This window comes from Somniosus microcephalus, chromosome 18 (assembly GCF_052327205.1).
Source record: "Somniosus microcephalus isolate GS21.2 chromosome 18, FLI_Smic_1.0, whole genome shotgun sequence".
Classification (NCBI taxonomy): domain Eukaryota; kingdom Metazoa; phylum Chordata; class Chondrichthyes; order Squaliformes; family Somniosidae; genus Somniosus; species Somniosus microcephalus.
This window is the reverse complement of record NC_141004.1, coordinates 28,508,554-28,529,577: the sequence shown is the minus strand read 5'-3', so window position 1 is coordinate 28,529,577 and position 21,024 is coordinate 28,508,554. Positions and strand designations below refer to the sequence as shown.

The 21,024-nt window shown below is 44.8% G+C and overlaps 1 protein-coding gene across 1 annotated transcript in view; it reads right to left on the bottom strand.

Annotated features, from left to right (window-relative positions):
- The window catches only part of LOC147105178 (complement receptor type 1-like), a 358,655-nt gene that overhangs the window by 75,615 nt on the left and 262,016 nt on the right, over positions 1-21,024 (bottom strand). Inside the window, exons 53-57 of the mRNA XM_086011790.1 lie at positions 16,944-17,129; positions 15,710-15,806; positions 14,131-14,204; positions 11,000-11,185; positions 1,225-1,254 (exon numbers count right to left, since the gene is read on the bottom strand). Of these exons, the coding sequence (XP_085867916.1) occupies positions 1,225-1,254; positions 11,000-11,185; positions 14,131-14,204; positions 15,710-15,806; positions 16,944-17,129 (573 nt within the window). The remainder of the gene's footprint in view (positions 1-1,224; positions 1,255-10,999; positions 11,186-14,130; positions 14,205-15,709; positions 15,807-16,943; positions 17,130-21,024) is intronic.

Here is a 21,024-nt window from a genome sequence, read left to right as displayed (position 1 = left end):
GTATTTTGTTATCCTAAAGAGGATAGTCCTGGTCTACAAGCAGTTATTCATCTAGTCTTCCTGTGCCTTCAAATAATCTGGGTGTGGTGGACAAGGGCATAATGAAGGCATAATAGCTGCTTCCAGGATATCAGGTGCTGATTTTGAAAAATGCTGTTTCTTTGATCCAACATCACATGCACATTAATGAAATTGGAACTCTTTCCATTCATGCAAGTCATGCAGTTGATTGATTAACCCAAAAAGCAACATGGGTGCTGAAGTGGGGCATCCTTCAGGAATTAAGGGGTTAACAATGCAGCTTGCACACTAAGCAGCAATGGCGGAGACAGCTCAGACATGCTGACCACAAGGTCTTGATGTTTTTCAAGATTAGATGAAACTAGCTCAGAAGCACCACCTATGATTAACCACAAACTATGGATCCTAGAGACAGAAATGCAGACATGTGGTTTGACTAAACTATAACAACAGGTGAGATCATAAAGATCATGTGACATGAGCTAGAATAGAAATATAGGCGAACGGTTATGTGACGCGAGTTAGGGAATTAGCCAATCAGCAACTGTGCACGCAGGCTTTAAGCCAATTAAACTGTGTAACGGGATCGTGCATGGGACTGAGCTTATATGATTGAGTGTATAAAAGATTGCTTAAAATTTGTAACAGCGGAGAAGTCTCCCCACCAGTGTAATAAAGACTATTTGAATAACGATCTAAAACCTTGTGTCGAGTGTTAGTTTAAAATACTCCACAACAGTGCCATTCACAACACTCTGTACTTTTGGGAACTCTGTCATGCTATAAAGGTTTTGTGCCCTGTCCAACTAATGTCTTTTTTCCACAGAAAAAGTGATAAAGGTGTTGCCCCTTACAAACTGTCATTTGTGCAGTGCATCTGTGGACAACAAACTAGCCATATGTCCTTGTGGTGGCTTGGAAGGATCTAATTTGTACAAAAGCTTAATGCAGTGGTGAACTTTACTGCTAGTGGAAGACCTGTCCCAGTTGTCTGCAGGTTGGCTTGGATGAGAACATAATGCTTGAATTGTAAGTGCACCTTTCTTTTTTTCTGATAAATTGAGCTTCTGTCTAAAAGATTTGGAGCACTATTGGATTTTCCATCCTGAGAACTTGGTTTGTTGCAAGTGAAATTGCAATTTCCACATCAAATGTACTTTGATGCGGTTAGTAAAACTTGCGTTATCCAGCTCTCCTACTTACCAAGAACTATCCGTACACGTCCACTTGATGCTGTAGGATTTCAAAAAAAGACTAAGTTAAACACACATAAATTCACGTTGTCAAATGCATCTAACATATGGCAAATTAATCCTTCAAATCACTTCAGGCACAAAAACAACAACAACTTGTATTTATATAGCGCCTTTAACCTGGTAAAACGTCCGAAGGTGTTTCACATGAGCGTTATCAAACAAAATTTGACACCGAGCCATATAAGGAGACATTAGGGCTGATGAAAGACGTAGGGCAAAAAATTTGGTGGTGCCGCGTTTGGGGCGCCAAGCTCGCCTGGGCGCCGGTAGTCCTGCCCCAGAAGGAGCCGGTAGCGCCAGCCCGATATTCAGTTTCAGCGCCCCAAACGGAAGCGGGCCGCTGCTCGAGGCGCTCCACGTCCCGCTTGGGGCGCTGAAACTGAATATCGCAACGTACCGCAGCGCCACACGCTGTGGCACGGCACGCTGCGGTACTGCAGGCCTTCCTCCCCTTCTTAAGGAGGAGGGGCCTGCACCAGCGCGATCTCCGATAGCGAGTGCCAGCAAAAGAGTCCGGCACCGAGGAGAAGTGCCGGGCTCTTGGGACACCGCCGGCACTGCCCGGGGGTGATCAAGAGGCCAGGGAGGGCGGCGCGAGGACGTGCTGGCAGGCGGGCACCGAAAAAAATGGCCGCCCCACACCTCCCCCTTAATTTGCGCCACTACCGCCACAGGCAGGCCCCCCTGAACCGGTCGCGATTTGCAACCGGCGCTACAGGGGGGGGCATGACCCAATATCTCGTTCGGGGTGATAGCGGGGCGCTGTGCACACCGATTAAGTCATCAGTGGCGGCGCAGCGCTACAGGCTAACGCCGCCATTAGCGCCCCGCTAAATTTCACGGGAGGCGTGGCCAGTGGCACTAAAGCCACTGAGTGCCCTCTTTAGGCGCTAACTGGTGGCACAGCCCACCGAATTTCTAGGCCGTATGCTTTAAGGAGCGTATTGAAGGAGGAAAGAGAGGTAGAGAGGCGGAGAGATTTAGGGAGGGAATTCCAGAGCGAAGGGCCTTGGCAGCTGAAGGCGCAGCCACCAATGGTGGAGCAATTAAAATCGGGAATACTCAAGAGGTCAGAATTAGAGGAGCGCAGATATCTCGGAGGGTTGTGGGGCTGGAGGAGATTACAGAGGTAGCCTTCCTCTTGCTATCAATACGGTAACCTCTGAATCCTCTACCATGCCAGTAACAGCAGAGGACATGGAGGAAACAATGAATAATGATATAAAGAAGCAAAGGGGTGATCCAAATTACCAAATGGGAATCAACTGGACAATTTTAAATACAAAGGAAAGATATGATGTGACATGAATCTTGTCATTCATGTGGAAATGACTTATGAAATAATACTGAGTGGCCTGCTGGTGGTGCTGTCCAGGGAGAGTATAAATACTCGGGCATGGACCCAGCTTGCTCAGGACATTCTTTAACAGGAACTAGTGAAGATCTCCATGTTGAAAAACAGTTGATTAAAGCCTTGTTTAATACACAGACCAAGTGCCTAGTAGTTTTCTTACATCAATTTAATCAACTGCAACCTGCTCCATGCTCTGAGTGATTTGGGAACAGACAGCTAAGATTCAAATTGTAGAAGGGAACTCAGACGTAGTAATCAATCCATTATGGAGACACTACTCAGAACCGCCCGTCTTGACCTGGACCCAAATTCACTTACAGCTGCTAAGGTATGGAAACACTGGTATCATACCTTCAGCAACTTCCTCGAGAAATGTGGTAAGAATGTTCCTAATAAGTTACGAATGCTTGCCAATTATGTATCCCCTCATGTGTTTGACTATATCGAAGACTGTGTAGACTATGACTCTGCTATCCAAACACTACAGCAACTATATGTTAAGGCCACAAACAAAATTTTTGCTCGGCACCTACTGGCCACAACTTGACAACAATCCAGGGTATCACTTGACGAATTCCTTCAAGAGCTTCGCAGGCTCAGCAAAGATTGTAACCTTAAAGCTATCTCAGCTGAGCAGTACCAGGAGGAATTAATTCGTGACTCTTTTATTAATGGAATTGTTTCTCCCCTCATACGCCAGCGTCTGTTGGAGAATAAAACCTTCGGGTTACAAGCTGCCTATAACCAGGCATATTCTCTGGATTAGCTCAAAAAAATTCAGATGCCTATTTTATACCACATGCACGGACTTCTGCTACCACTTTTAGTGACTCCCCCGGTAAGCCTCAGGCGGAAGCCCTCACTGATGATGACTCTACCCTAGCGGCATTTTGGCAATCTAAAAATCTTCTGTGGAGGTGCATTCCATTATAGGAAATGTTGTCCTGCTCGCAATGCAACCTGCACTCATTGCAGTAAGAAAGGTCACTTTTCTAAAGTATGCCGGTCAAGAGCCTCTACTAGTGTTACAGCTGCTATCTATAAAACTGCTCCTCCCCCAAGAGCCACTCTTAGTGTTACAGCTGTTTTTCCCCAAAGCCTGTCCCATGCAGCCACAAGGGTTTCGGTGAATGGACACATTTTGAGTGCATTAATCGACTCATGTAGCTCTGACAGCTTCATCAGTGAGCGGGCTGTCAGTAAGTTAAAACTGCGTATTTACCCCTTGGACAGGGAAATTGCAATGGCTCTGACGACATTGACCACCAACTCTTCCAGCTTTTGTCTTGACGACCTTATTCTCAATGGCCGCACTTATTTTTCCACCCGGCTTGGGGTGCACAAAAACCTATGCAGTGATGTGCTCCTGGGACAGGATTTCCAGAAACAACAAAAAAGACTCACTTTCGAGTTGAGGGTCAAAGCCGGAGCTTACTATTTCCAAAGTACTGTTTTGTGCGTTTTCGGCGGCTTCACTTGATGAGCCCTCCTTGTTTGCCAATCTTTCTCCCCGATGTAAGCCCATAGTCACTAAATCACAACGTTTCAGCCAAGATGATCTATCATTTATCGAGGCAGAAATCTCTCGCCTTCTAGCTGACGGTATCATTGAGCCATGTTCATCTTCCTGGCGGGCTCAAGTCGTCGTTGTTAAAAATCTTCTGAAGCAACACTAGAAATGTCTTTGCATCAATTACTCGCAAACTATTAACCAGTATACCGACCTGGATGCCTACCCACTACCACGCAGCGATGACATGGTCAATAACCTTGCCAACTACAGGGTATTTTCAACTTTTGACTTAAAGAGCGCATACCATCAAGTACCTTTAAAGGGCTCTGACAAAAAGTATACGGCCTTTGAGGCCAATGGTCAGCTTTACCAGTTTTGTCGCCTTCCATTTGGGGTCACCAATGGGGTGGCTGTCTTTCAACGGGCAATGGACAGCCTAGTCAAACAGGAGAACTTAACGGACACTTTTCCATATCTGGATAATATCACCATTGCTGGTCATGACCAGAAGGAGCATGATGCCAACCTCCAGAAATTTCTTGACATTCTTTGTTGTCGCAACTTAACCTTAAATGAGTCCAAATCTGTGAAATCAGTACCATCAGTCAACATCCTTGGCTACTGGGTGGGCATTGGTGTCATCAAACCGGATCCGGAGTGACGTCATCCGCTTCAGGAGCTCCCTCCTCCTACGAATCTCAGCTCTCTTCGTCGGGCCCTCGGCATATTTGCCTATTATGCGAAGTGGATACCCGACCTTTCCGACAAGATCCAGCCCCTGCTTCACGCGAAGTCATTTCCATTGGAGGCGATGGCTATTTCAGCTTTCGACCTTCTCAAGCAACAACTGGAAAAAGCCATGCTTCATTCCATCGATGAAAATCTCCCTTTCGTGGTCGAGTGCGATGCATCGGAGGTGGCGATCTCGTCTACCTTGAATCAAGGTGGTCGACCCGTTGCATTTCTGTCCAGAACTTTGCAGGGTAGCGAGCTCCATTATCCTCCTGTTGAGAAGGAGGCTACGGCTATCATCGAAGCATTACATAAATGGAGTCATTTTCTCGCTCATCGCCATTTCACGCTCATAACTGATCACCGCTCTGTGGCCTTTATGCTGGATAACCGGAAATGCACTAAGGTCAAGAATAACAAAATACAGCTCTGGAGGATGGAATTGGCCGCCTTTGGCTACACCATACATTATCGACCCAGCAAAGAGAATGTGGCCCCAGATACCCTCACGCATGCATTCTGCTCTTCTATGTCAACTTCGACTCTTACGGATCTTCATAATGACTTGGGCCATCCTGGCATTACCCGTATGTTGCACTTTGTGCGATCTAAAAATCTCCCATTTTCTACAGAAGACATGAAAAGAATATGCTCCACTTGTAGAATTTGCGCAGAATTAAAACCGCAATTCTTCCGTCCGTCGGATGGCTCGCTCATACACGCTACACAGCCTATGCAGCGACTCAGCATTGACTTTAAAGGGCCATTGCCTTCCTCAACGTGAAACACCTACTTGCTTACTATGGTGGACGAATATTCATGCTTTCCCCTGTCCCAATATGCTTACTTCCACAGTGATCAAATGCCTCGATCAGGTCTTTTCCCTTTGCGGTACGGCCAATTTCATCCACTCTGATCGGGGTCCCTCCTTCATGTCAAGCAAACTCAAAAGTTATCTTTCCCAACGGGGAATCGCCACAAGTAAAATGACACCGTATCATCCTATTGGAAATGGACAGGTTGAGAGATACAACGCCATCGTTTGGAACACTGTTCGTCTTGCACTGAGGTCACACAACCTATCAGACCAGCAGTGGGAAACTATGCTCACTGACGCGTTGCATTCCATCAGGTCGCTTCTTTCTACATCCACCAACGCTACTCCTCATGAACGATTCTTTGGGTTCCAGCGTCGCTCCACTCATGGGATGTCCCATCATGGTTGGCAGCTCCTGGCCCCGTGCTGCTCTGAAGATTCGTCCGATCCTCTAAGAGTGATCCCCTTGTCGACAAAGTGGAACTGACAGATGTCAATCCCACGTACGCGTAGTACCCGGACGGCCGGGAATCCACAGTGTCACTTCGGGATCTGGCTCCCTGCCCAACCGGTCCCAAGGACCCAATCGATAGTGGGATCCGTATTAATGATGCCGATACCCTGCACTCCTCTGAGGATGACGCCCTACCTGGGATGTCAAGGGATCTGCCAGCTATTCCACCGGATCAACCCGGGGAACAGAGTGCTCCCTGGGGGATGGCCACCCGAAGCCAGGACGCCAGTCAGTCACCGACTACTGAGCAGGATGAAGCCAGCTCTGCGCCTGTGGGGGCCCGCACCCAGAGCCACGATCTCCCCAGTCCCCCTCGGGTCAATCAAGGCGACACGGACTCTGCCAGCCCGCTGGTACGAACCAAGCGACCCAGGGACCAAAACACGGTCCGAGGAGATGTGCCTTCCAGCCTCCAATGGAGATCCAAATGACTGCGTCTACTCTTAGTCCGATTAATTCGGTAGAAGGAAGCCGCCGGACTTCCAATCTTTCAGGCGGGAAGAATGACATGAAACTTGTCATTCATGTGGAAATGACTTATGAAATAATATTGGGCGGCCTGCTGGTGGCGCTGTCCAGGGAGAGTATAAATACTCGAGCATGGGCCCAGCTTGCTCAGGACATTCTTTAACAGGAACTAGTGAAGGACATAACTAGATCTCCATGTTGAAAAACAGTTGATTAAAGCCTTGTTCAATACTCAGAGCAAGTGCCTAGTAGTTTTCTTACGTCATGATGCACACTATGAGTGAGTGAAGGGGTTGCTGCTCTATTTATTCTCTGATTTGACTCATCAGAACAGGTGTCAAGCTTGTTCCTGTTAGATCAGAGATACATCCTTGGGACAGAGCAGAGGAAACTTTGTACTGCTCTGGTCATTGTAAACCTGATATGGGCATGATTTTTTAAAATTCATTTTTATGGGATGTGGGCGTCGCTGGCAAGGCCAGCATTTATTGCCCATCCCTAATTGCCATTGAGAAGGTGGTGGTGAGCTGCCTTCTTGAACCGCTGCAGTCCGTGTGGTGAAGGTACTCCCACAGTGCTGTTAGGTAGGGAGTTCCAGGATTTTGACCCAGCGACGATGAAGGATCGGCGATATACTTCTAAGTCAGGTGGGGTGTGACTTGGAGGGGAACTTGGAGGTGGTGGTGTTCCCATGTGTCTGCTGCCCTTGTCCTTCTAGTTGGAAGAGGTCGTGGGTTTGGGAGGTGCTGCCAAAGAAGCCTTGGCGAGTTGCTGCAGTGCATCTTGTAGATGGTACACGGTATGCCGGTGGTGGAGGGAGTGAATGTTTAAGGTGGTAGAGGTGGTGCCAATCAAGCGGGCTGCTTTGTCCTGGATGGTGTCGAGCTTCTTGAGTGTTGTTGGAGCTGCACTCATCCAAGCAAGTGGAGAGTATTCCATCACAGTCCCTACTTGTAGATGATAGAAAGGTTTTGGGGAGTCAGGAGGTGAGACACTCGCCGCAGAATACCTAGCCTCTGACCTGCTCTTGTTGCCACAGTATTTATGTGGCTGGTCCAGTTAAGTTTCTGGTCAATGGTGACTCCCAGGATGTTGATGGTGGGGGGATTTGGCAATGGTAATGCCATTGAATGTCAAGGGGCAGTATGTAGACTATATCACTTGTTGGAGATAGTCATTGCCTGGCACTTCTGTGGCACGAATGTTACCTGCCACTTATCAGCCCAAGCCTGAATTTCATCCAGGTCTTGTTACATGCGGGCATGAATTGCTTCATTATCTGAGGAGTTGTGAATGACACTGAACACTCTGCAGTCATCAGTGAACATCCCCATTTCTGACCTTATGTTGGAGGGAAGGTCATTGATGAAGCAGCCGAAGATGGTTAGGCCTAGGACACTGCCCTGAGGAACTCCTGCAGCGATGTCCTGGGGCTGTGATGATTGACCTTCAACCACCACAACCATCTTCCTTTGTGCTAGGTTTGAGTCAAACAAAATAGGAAACAAAAATATTGAAGAGAACACTATGGCCTAGAAATTCACAAAGTAGCGCCCCGGAAGCAGTCGTGGCCACCCGCCGGAAATTCAGTTGGAGCGCCCCAGAGGGAAGCGCGGCGCTACTGGAGGCGCCCCGCATCCCTCTTGGGGGCGCTGCAACTGAATATCGCTGTGCAACGTGCCGCAGCGCATCTTAAAGGGGAGGGGCCTTGTGCAGTGCGATCTGGGGCCCAGCTGGGCCCCCGAGGATCGCGAGTGCCGGCAAAAGAGCCCGGCACAGAGGAGAATCATGCTGGGCTCTTGGAATGCAGTCGGCACTCTGCGGGGCGGGGGGGGGGGGCGGCGGTGCTCAGGAGGCCAGGGACGGCAGCGCGGAGAGTGCTGGCAGGCGGCCAGCAACAAAAATGGCCACCCCACACCTCTCCTTTAATTAGCGCCTCCACCGCCGCAGGTAGGCCCCCCTGAACCGGTCGCACATAGCGTCCAGCGTTAAAGCAAGGGGCGCATCTAAATATCGCGATCGGGGCATCAGCGGGGCGCTGCGCACACCGATGACGTCATCGGTAGCAGCGCAGCGCTAACGGCTAGTGCCGCCATTAGCGTCCTACTGAATTTAGTGGGAGGCGTGGCCAGTGGCTTCCGACCCACTTAGCGCCCTCTTAAGGCGCTAACGGGTGGCGCAGCCCACTGAATTTCTAGGCCTATATTCTTATACTTGCATGATGAACTAAATTGTTCCAAATGTTTATCATATTTTGAATGATAGGCCCCAAGCTCTCAAATTCCCTCTCTAAATCTCCCCCATCACTCTTCTCCATAAAGACGCTTGCTAAATTTACTTCTTTTACCAAGCTTTTGCTCACCTGTCCTAATATCTTCTTATGTGGCTCAATAACTTGCTAGTAGAACTTGAGGAGATTAGAGGAAATTTTTTTTTTTAAGTATTAATTTTCTTTAAAGATTGAGTGAGTATGAGATATTACCAAGGGTTGGGGGGAGGTGCATAGGGGATGATATTAGGGTTGCGCAGTAAGGGCCAGAGAAGGAGGCAGGGGTAGTGGGACCAGTGGAAAATAGGTGAGAAGCAGATTGGGGTGTGGGGAGAAAAAGGGTGATGACCAAAAGAAAATACACCATCAGTTTCCCATTGCTGAGAAACTGGCAAAAATAATTAAATAGCCAACAAGGCCCATCCCTTATTTATGAAACCAGTGGCCCAATTCTCTTCATTGCCTCTCGTGATCTTCCATTGCCCCACTTGGTCTTCCATTGCTCCCATTCTCTTCGTCACTTCGTGCCTTGCACCAACCGGCAGAGCGCACAACATCGCCCTATTCTGAGTCACCTTTTCCCCAGCCTGCTTCTCCTGCCTAAATTCTTGATACTCCTGTTCTACCTCATTCCTCCATCCATGCACCTTTCCTTTACAAGTCACCTCCACCTCCTAGATCTCCTATGACTCTACTTCACAAAACTACCACTTCCTGTCTGCTGAAAATCCACTAAAACTACCAGCTCCTAAACTTCCCACCACTCGCCAAAACTCTGCTCCTTCTCCAACACTACCATTAGCAATATGGCTTGTAGAAGGAGCAGGATTGATTTGATGAATAGCCATTTTTCATTTCACATACTATGTTCCTTTAAAATGCAATGTTGAATCTAAACATTGAATAACTGTTTCCTCCCATGCCAATGTTAGGTTTCCAAATATTTCCTTAATGGTGAGAAGCGAGGAGCTGTGGAGGAGCGAAGGGATTAATGTGTCCAAGTAGTTCAATCACTAAAAACTAGTGCACAGGTATAAAAGGTCCATGAAATGTTGGCCTTTAGTTCAAGGGGTTTGGAATTCAAAAGTGAGGATGCGATGCTTCAATTTTACAGATCCCTGGTCAACCCTCACTGGAGTACTGTGTTCAGTTTTGGGCACTGGACCTCTGTAAAGATATATTGGCCTTGGAAAGATTCACCAAAATGATACCAGGGCCTGAAGCATTAAATTAAGATAGGTTGCATAAATGTTGCCTCTATTTCCTTAAGTTTAGAAGGTTGAGGGATGATCGAATTGAGGTATTTTACGTGATTTAGGGATTAGATTGCGGAGATACAGAGAAATGATTTCCCGTGCTGGAGGAATCTAAACAATGGGCGCACCATCGTAAAGTTAGAGCTAGGACATTTAGGAATGAAATCAGGAAGCACTTTTTCCACAGAAATAGTAATGGAAATCTGGAACTCAGCCCTATATGTGTGTTTGTGACCACAAAACTAAGCCATGATAAAAGGAACAAATGTATGGCATTAAAGCATTAAACTTCCTCTGCTCATTGGCTCACTGAAAGGAATTCCCATTTATTTTTTTTAAGAGCAAGAATAAAAATCAATGAGCCAATGCGAAATGGGAAAAATCAATTCCAACATTCAGATATTTACATATAGTTACAACAGATTTGCAAAATGTTCCCCCTACATCTTTTGATTCCATTCTCAAGTTTTTTCAACAGCACTTCCCAAACCCACAACCTCCAAAACCTAGAAGGACAACGGCAGCAGCCGCATGGGAACACCATCACCTCCAAATCACACACCATCCTGACTTGGAAATATATCGCCGATCCTTCATCGTCGCTGGGTCAAAAACCAGGAATTCCCTCCCTAACAGCACTGTGGGAGTACCTTCACCACATGGACTGCAGCAGTTCAAGAAGGCAGCTCACCACCACCTGCTCAAGGGAAATTAGGGGTGGGCAATAAATCCTGGCTTTGCCAGCGACGGTCATATCCCATAAATGAATAAGAAAAATGTTTAAGAAATGTTTACTCACATGGGCTGCAGGTTGGTGGTGGTGGTACAAATGTGTTGTTCTCACTACATTCAATGACACTGTTGCCAACCATTTCATAACCATCATTGCAGCTGTAGGTGATCATCTCCTGATGTTTGTATGTCGGTCCAAATCCTGTGACTATGCGACCATTTGCGAGCAGTTCAGGAGATTGACATCCAACAACTAACAAAAGAGCAATGTTTTAGTTTCCATTAAACAATTAACCATACTTACGATACTGATTGAAAGTCCATTTGGCCCACGACTCATGTCCCCAACTTTATAGAAATATCTTTGTTTGTTAAAGCATCATTAAAAAACAATTAGTAAATCTCCTATGAAACTATACACGCTGGAGGCAGGGGGATATAAACTAAAAACAAATCCTGAACTCGATTACGTAAGAAATAAATCAAGGAGAAAAAGGACCATCTTCTACAGCAATTACTGACAATTCCACAGAGTTCAGCTCTATTCATAACTTCCCTGATAAAGAAGCAGCCCATTCCAGCCTACAACATTCCAACTTGACCTGACAAGTGGCAGATAATATTCATGCCACTTAAGTGCCAGGTAATGACTACCTCAAAAAAGAAAGCCCAGCCATCTCCCCATGGCATTCAATGGCATTACTTTTGCAGAGTCCCCCACCATCACCATCTTGAGGGTCACCATTGACCAGAAGCTGAACTAGACCAGCTATAGAATTTAGAAGAATGAGAGGGGATCTCATTGAAACTTATAAAATTCTGACAGGACTGGACAGACGAGATGCAGGAAGGATGTTCCCGATGGTCGGGGAGTCCAGAACCAGGGGTCACAGTCTAAGGATAAGGGGTAAGCCATTTAGGACAGAGATTAGGAGGAATTTCTTCGCCCAGAGAGTGGTGAACCTGTGGAATTCTCTACTACAAAAGGCAGTTGAGGCCAATTCAATAAATATATTCAAGAAGGAGTTAGATATATTTATTAAGGCTAAAGGGATCAAGGGATATGGGGAGAAAGCAGGGACAGGGTACTGAATTTGGATGATCAGCCATGATCTCATTAAATGGCAGAACAGGCTCGAGGGGCCGAATGGCCTACTCCTGCTCCTATCTTCTATGTTTCTGTGTTTCCTTTCTGCCCCCTCCCAATAATCCTAGCAACAACCTAATCAACTTATCTCAGCTGCATTTTGTTTTTAGGTGAGCAGGTAAACAGAAAGAGAGATGAATACAGGGAAGTCAGGGTGAACCGTGAACACTGGAATGTTAGTTGCTTGCCATTAGGGTACAGCACATGTCACAGGATTGTAAAATCTGAAACACTAAATAAAAGGGAGGAGAATTACAAAGTATTTACAGCACTAGAGCAGGCCATTCGGACCAACAGGTTCATGCCGGTCCTCGTCCCACCCTTCTTCATCTAACCCCATCAGCATATCCTTCTATTCATTTCTCCCTCATGTGCATATCTAACTTTCCCTTAAATGCATCTATGCTATTCAACTTAACTACTACTGTGGTAGCGAGTTCCTCATTCTAACCCCTCTCTGGGTAAAGATGTTTTTCCTGTATTCCCTACTGGATTTATTAGTGACTATCTTATATTTATGGCCCCTAGTTCTGGTCTCCCTGCAAGTGGAAACATCTTCTCTACATCTACCCTATCAAACCCTTTAATAATCTTGAAGATCTCAATCAGGTCACCCCTCGGTCTTCTCTTTTCTGGAGAAAGGTGCCGCAGCCTTTTCAATCTTTCATGACTCAGTTCTGATATAATCCTAGTAAATCCTTTTTGCACCTTCTCTGCCTCTATGTCTGTTTTATAATATGGAGACCAGAACTGTTCACAGTACTCCAAGTGTGGTCTAGCCAAGGTTCTATACAAGTTTAACTTAACTTTTCTGCTTTTCAATTCTATCCCTCTAGAAATTAACCCCTTTGTTTGCTTTTTAATGGCCTTATTAACCTGCGTCGCTACTTTTAGTGATTTGAGTATCTGTGTCCCCAGATTCCTCTGTACCTCTACCCCATTTTGACACTTATTTTCCAAGGAGTATATGACTTCCTTATTCTTCCTACCAAGGGAATGATCACTTATTGACAGTGAAAGAAGGAAGGGGAAAAAAAGTGATTTCCTTTTGCACGTTACATGTAACAAATTCATGAACCAGTTATTTATAAACAGGTTTACGACTTTAGTACATGTATGCACACAGGAAACATGGCTCCCAATCCTCACAGACCTTCCCTTTTGTTCTTTCCTCCCCTCCCCCCATTCCCTGCTCCTGCACTTGCTTAAAATCTGTTACACCTCTAACTTTATCCAGTTCTGACAAAGGTCATCGACCTGAAATGTTAACTGTGTTTCTCTCTTCACCGATGCTGCCTGACCTGCTGAGTATTTCCAGCATTTTCTGTTTTAATTTCAGATTTCCAGCATCCACAGTATTTTGCTTTTGTCTCAATCCTCTAGATTCCGATGTCTTACTTGAGCAAGCATGTTAAACTTCAACCTGCTTCTCATGGATATTCACTGTGCATTCAAAAGCATTTTCAGATTCAGGAAGCTAAATGTATTTTACATATAATCACACCACAGCTACAATCGCATGGTTTACCTTTGGCTAACCAGCTACTTATTTAAACAATAGCACAAATTAATTGGGAATTAAATTTTATTTAAAGAAGTAAAATTTGGTTGACTAATTTCTTTCCCCATCACAAAAACATCCATCCCTTTAATTACAGCTCAATTTGGCAATTACAGCACAGCAACTGCACGAGAGGCAAATTCGTGTGGAATTGATATTGAAAGTATTAATCCAAGTACCATTTACAGTGTGACTGAAAAAGCACATTTTAAAAACAAAATCGACAATTGTTACTTTTCGTCCTTCATTAGTAATCAATCTATTTTTCACCATGGGAATGGAAATCATTTAATAAATTAAAAGAAAATGCCAAGCAGCCCATGAAACCCATTCCTTCTGCTGGCCATTTACAATCGCACCATTATAATTCTGACAATCATTCACTGTAAAGCTAATTGGGGTACTTTATAAAACATTATACAATATTTTTGAAGTTGACATAATTGTTTGGCACAGAAAGTGAAGCCAGACATTTGGAGCCCTAACTTACATTCACAGGTTGGGACCTGGCCATCCCAGCCATCAACTGTACACAACCGATAGTTCCGACCCACCATCCGGTACCTGGAGAAACAGAAACAGGCCGCAGCAGATAATCAAAGCAGTGAACTGAAAGATAAATACAACAATGGAACAGCATCATGCAGAGCAAAGAAATCAAAGGGTTACACTATTAACTATCTACACACTGGTTTGGTAGAGTAGCAAAAAGCTAGTCAGGGTCCTGGGTTACATTAGCACAGGGGCAGATTGAAAATCAAGACATAATTGGCCCAGAAATTCGGGTCTCCACGGGTGAGTACGCGCTGGGTACTCACCCGTAGGCCCAATGGAAGTGCCAGTTTTGTGCATGCACTGCGCATGCACGGGAAACCGGAACTTCCGTTCCCTTAAAGGAGAGGGTTCAGAAGTCGAACGCGTACGCCAGAGAGGCAGCGCGTGCGCGTGAAACTTACGTTTTTTTTGCAGGTTTCTCCGGGAGGGTACGTCTCCAAGAGTTACACATGTAAAAGCAGGCACAAGGCCTGCTTTTAACAAGGTAAGTGGTGCATTAATTAAAATTAAAACATTTTTTCCACAGGTTTATTAAATTTAAATACTTTAAAGAAAGGTAAGTTTATTTTTAGCCCCGTTAGAAAATGTAATTAATTTTTTCAAAAATTTAAATTGTTTAAAATAGTTATTTTATGTAATTTATAGTTATTTTAAAAATGTGATTTAAAAAAAAAAATTATTTGAGGTTTTAGTGATGTTTTGGAGCTTATAGTATTTATAGGTTTGACAGCTCTTCCTGTCAAACTTATGAATGAAGCATTCCCTGCTACCATTGGCTCTCCATGGCCCACGTGATCCCAGGGGACGCATCGAACTAACTGCGCCCCTGGGATATGCAAGCACTGCGCGCCGGCAGTTGGAGGAGGCCCAGGATCGGAATCCCACACGGGCCCACAGCTCAACGGCCGGCGCGCTAGGTAAGTGCAGGTCGGGGGCTTGCACCCGCGGGAAGCCCCCGACCCGAATTTCTGGGCCATTATACTATTACTGGACGAAGTGTTGGTCGGAAAACATATGGAAGAGCAAACGTAATTCAGGTCAGCCAGTTTTAGGAAGGATATTGATGCTTCTTGGCTCACAGAGCTGATTCACAGTTTTGAGGAGCCAGCAGGCAAAAACCTCCAAAGTTGAACTCAAATTATGGATCTACAGATCAATCATAAATTAAATATTGCAATTGTTTTCGAAGAACCTAAGTGACAGGAGTTTGACCAGTGGGTGAAAGTTCACAGCATCAATAGCCCAGAATTTAGCACTAATTGGACAATTACATGACTCAGTAGAATGTGTAAAACTACTACCCACAGTGTTACATTCAGTTACAAGCCTCACACGGTAGCCACATGGACGGCTGTCTTCAGAAATGTAAACAATAGGTAATGGTTGTCTTGTGTTGGGTAAGTTGCATTGTTGCACCAACATGGAGATGCTGTGGACTGCTGTCACCACATTCACAAAATTTTAAAAATAAACCTTCACCAAACTATACAGCAATCTGAGTAAAGACAACTCACCCTTCATTACAATAAAAAGTAACTTTGATTTCAAATGTCGTATTTGGTGCCTCATGATACCCATTCAGAATCACTCCTGGATTACCACAGATTAATGCTAGATAGAAAAAAAGGGAAAAAGTAAGATATATTACAAAATACCAGGAGCTCAAGTGACTTTTTTCAATGTATTTTTCCCAATGTATTTCGCAGTATTTTGGAATTAATATATGAAACTTCTCCTAATTCTGGAATTCATTCTGAAAATGTTGGCAAAATATATACAAGATTCACTCAAAGGTGCAATACCCCTTATTAATAGGCCTCTGCCTTTAATCTCCCTCTGCATGCATCTAGGAGAATCTTTACCAGCAGTCCAAAACACAAGGGCCTAGGAATTCAGTTGTGGAACTCACATTTTTAGGCACTAAAAAGCCTCTTGAGCCTCCAACATGGCAGGCAGGAAGCATCTCAATTTGATTGGGCAACAAATATCTCATCTTTGGAATTCTCTACCCCATAGGGCTCTGGATGCTGAATCATTGAGTATATTCAAGGCTGCGATTGTTAGATTTTTGGACTCTCGGGGAATATGGGAATCAGGCGGGAAAGTGGAGTTGAGGTCGAAGATCAGCCATGATCTTATTGAATGGTGGAACAGGCTCGAGGGGCTGTATGGCGGACTCTTGCTCCTAATTCTTATGTTCTTATGTTCCCACTACATATACCAACATTCTTGTCGGCCAATTCATAACCTGCATTACAGCTGCAGCTGCTCATCTCCAGATATCTGATCCATCACACTAAGCAGATGAGAGATACCATCACGGATATCCTGCTGCTGCTCCAGCATCTTCAGCTTGAAGACAGGCCTTCTCACCTTGTGCTTCAGTCCTGTGATGTTTTAGTGAGTGTTCCTGGACTCCACTTTGGGGGGAATTTTCTCTGTATTAACAACGCAAGGGAAATGGTCCACTCACTATTCCAGATGAAAAGACTGTTGTGTGCGTGTGTGTGACCACAAAGTTAGAATGTGATAACTGGTATGTACAACATTAAAGCAATTGGTCATTGAAAATACTCCAATTTCAGTTTTTTTTAAAAACTATTTTGGAGTGAAGGGGAACAAGAAAGAAATGGATATGCCAATGTCTACTGGGAAAAATCTGTGTCAACATTCAGATAATTTTTATATATTTAGGAAATGTTTAACCCACATCTTTTCATTTCTGAAATTTAAGAAATCATCACCCACATAGATTGCAAGTAGGTGGTGATGACATGAATGTGTTACTTTCAGTACATTCAATGACACTGTTGCCAACTATTTCATAGCCTTCATTACAGCTGTAGGTGATCGTCTCCTGATGTTTGTATGTAGGTCCTAATACTGCCACTATTTGACTATTTGCCGGCAATTCAGGGTGATGGCATCCAACAACTGACCAGAGACAAATGCATTAGTCTACACTGGATAACTGATTCTAGTTGTGATACACGAAGGAAGTTTATTTGCACCTTTACTCTGGAATCTTGCTGCCATCCTAAAATGTGTTCATAGAAACATGTGAGGAAAAAAGATCAATTGACAGAATCTGCTGTAGACATTTACGTAGGAGGATATAAAAAAAAGAGTAATTTTAAAATCTGTGCTGGTGAATTCTAAGTATTTTTTCTTAATCTAGATGCCTGGTAATTTCAAACTTAATTCAAGACAGTAAAATTTTTCCTACCACAGATGTTCAAATATCTGGCTTGTGTGCCCATCCAGTGTGTAGGTAGCCAAGCAACTACCTAGTCAAGTTGTGTCTTTGTTCAGTGTGTATATTGTCGCTCTGTGCACGTGTTCAGTATGTAGATGGTTGGGCTGTGTGTTTGTTCACTGGGTATGTGGTTGGACTGTGTGTTTGTTGACTGGGTATGTGGTTGGACTGTGTGTTTGTTCACGGTGTATGTGGTTGGACTGTGTGTTTGTTCACTGTGTATGTGGTTGGACTGTGTGTCTGTTCACTGGGTATGTGGTTGGACTGTGTGTTTCTTCTCGGTGTATGTGGTTGGACTGTGTGCTTGTTGACTGGGTATGTGGTTGGTCTGTGTGCTTGTTCACTGGGTATGTGGTTGAACTGTGTGTTTGTTCACTGGGTATGTGGTTGGACTGTGTGTTTGTTCACTGGGTATGTGGTTGGTCTGTGTGTTTGTTGACTGGGTATGTGGTTGGTCTGTGTGCTGGTTCATTGTGTAAGCAGCAGGGATGTATGTGTGTTTAGTGCGTGGGTATTCTAGCTGTGTCTTACTTACTTGGCCCCCCGCCCCCCCCCCGCCCCTGCTGGTCTGCCTTGGTCTATGACTATGGGCCCTGGTGTTAGGATGGATGCTTGAACTGTAAGTGCAACTTTCTTTCCCACCTCCCACCCCCCCGCCCCCCCCCCCCGAGTAATTGAGTTTCTGTCTAAAAAATTTGGATTTTCCAACCTGAGAACTTTGTTTGCTGCAAGTGAAATTGCACCTTCAAGCAATAATGTTGTAGAATGGTAACAAATTCTTGGAAAGCGAAAATGTGGTATTGTATAGCAACAGGAATTAAGGGTGCGTGTCATAAAACTATACCAGGTGCTCTAAGCCAAACTGCAGGAACAGGGACAGCTCTTCCCTTTCATTAATGTGTATGCGATGTTGGATGAAACTATCCAATAAGGTAAAAAAAACTTTAAAAACATAGTTAAAAATTACAACACAGCTTTAAGAAGTCTACTTCTGCTGGAAAGCAGCCAAACACTCATGCATCCATTTTAGGTGGGCAAGCTGCACTACAGGGGAAGAACAGGGGAGGAGAATATGAAATCCAGCATGGGAAGCACTAATAATTTTCAAAAGATATAATGAAGCTCACACTGAGTGCAGCATGGCCAAAAAAGACACGTGCATTTCTTCACTGCAAAATGGAGTGTGTTGTTCATCAGGTGCGCAAGGCCTCAGCAATACAACACCTGGCTTGGAGCCTCACTGACTGAGAACATCAGCAGAGCCTTGAAAAATTTACCTTTAAATACTATTAAAGTACCAATGTTTCATTAATAATCATAAGAACATAAGAAATAGGAGCAGGAGTAGGCCATTTGGCCCCTCGAGCCTGCTCCACCATTCAATATGATCATGGCTGATCTTCTACCTCATCTCCACTTTCCTGCACTATCCCCATATCCCTCGACTCCCTTAATATTCAAAGATCTATCGATCTCTGTCGTGAATATACTCAACGACTGAGCAGCCACAGCCCTCTGGGGTAGAGAACTCCAAAGATTCACTACCCACTAAGTGAAGAAATTTCTCCTCATCTCAGTACTAAATGGCCGACCCCTTATTCTGAGACTGTGACCCCTGGATCCAGATTCCCCAGCCAGGGGAAACATCCTTTCTGCATCTACCCGGTCAAGCCCTGTAAGAATTTTGTATGTTTCAATGAGATCACCTCTCATTCTTCTAAACTGTAGAGAATAAAGTCCTAGTCTACTCAATCTCTTCTCACAGGACAATCCCCATATCCCAGGAACCAGTCTGGTGAACCCTCATTGCATTCCCTCTATTCAATCATTCTGACTGAAGAGTTATATACTTACTAGTTTGAATATTTGGAATACCAATTCAGTGTGTAAATTTTTTAATTTACAATTTTGATTTTCAATTGTCAGTAAATACTAAACAAATGTACTTTGATGCAGTTAGTAAAACATGCATTATCCAGCTCTCCCACTTACCAACAATCTTTTGTACACGTCCATTTGATGCTGTAGAATTTTTAAAAAAGACTAAGTTAAGCACACACAAATTCATGTTGTCAAATGCATCTAACGTATAATATATGGCAAATTAATCCTTCAAATCACTTCAGGCACAACAACAACTTGTATTTATATAGCACCTTTAACATAGTAAAACGTCCCAAGGCATTTCACAGGAGCATTATCAAACAAAATTTGACACCGAGCCATATAAGGAGATATTAGGGCTGATGAAAGAGGTAGGTTTTAAGGAGCGTATTAAAAGGAGGAAAGAGAGGTAGAGAGGCGGAGAGATTTAGGGAAGGAATTCCAGAGCTTAGGGTCTTGGCAGCTGAAGGTGCAGCCACCAATGGTGGAGCGATTAAAATCAGGAATACTCAAGAGGTCAGAATTAGAGGAGCGCAGATATCTCGGAGGGTGGTGGGGCTGGAGGAGATTACAGAGGTAGCCTTCCTCTTGCTATCAATACGGTAACCTCTGAATCCTCTACCATGCCAGTAACAGCAGAGGACATGGGGGAAACAATGAACTATGTTCAACATAAAATAGTGATTTAAAGAAGCAAAGGGGTGATCCAAATTACCAAATGGGAATCAACTGGACAATTTTAAATACAAAGGAAAGCTATGATGCACACTGTGAGTGAGTGAAGGGGTTGCGGCTCTATTTATTCTCTGATTTGACTCATCAGAACAGGTGTCAAGCTTGTTCCTGTTAGATCGGAGATACATCCTTGGGACAGAGCAGAGGAAACTTTGTACTGCTCTGGTCATTGTAAAACTGATATGGGCATGATTTTTTTAAAATTCATTTTTATGGGATGTGGGCGTCGCTGGCAAGGACAGCATTTATTGCCCATCCCTAATTGCCCTCAAGAAGGTGGCGGTGAGCCGCCCTCTTGAACTGTGGTGAAGGTACTCCCATGGTGCTGTTAGGTAGGGAGTTCCAGGATTTTGAACCAGCGACGATGACGGATCGGCGATATACTTCTAAGTCAGGATGATGTGTGAATTGGAAGGGAACTTGGAGGTGGTGGTGTTCCCATGTGTCTGCTGCCCTTGTCCTTCTAGGTGGAAGAGGTCGCGGGTTTGGGAGGTGCTGCCAAAGAAGCCTTGGCGAGTTGCTGCAGTGCATATTGTAGATGTTACACGGTATGCCGGTGGTGGAGGGAGTGAATGTTTAAGGTGGTGGATGGGGTGCCAATCAAGCGGGCTGCTTTGTCCTGGATGGTGTCGAGCTTCTTGAGTGTTGTTGGAGCTGGACTCATCCAGGCAAGTGGAGAATATGCCATCACAGTCCTTACTTGTGCCTTGTAGATGGTATAAAGGCTTTGGGGAGTCAGGGAGTGAGACACTGGCTGCAGAGTACCTAGCCTCTGACCTGCTCTTGTTGCCACAGTATTTATGTGGCTGGTGCAGTTAAGTTTCTGGTCACTGGTGACCCCAAGGATGTTGATGGTTGGGGATTCGGCGATGGTAATGCCATTGAATGTTAAGTGGCAGTATTTAGACTCTCGCTTGTTGGAGATTGTCATTGCCTGGCACTTGTGTGGCAAGA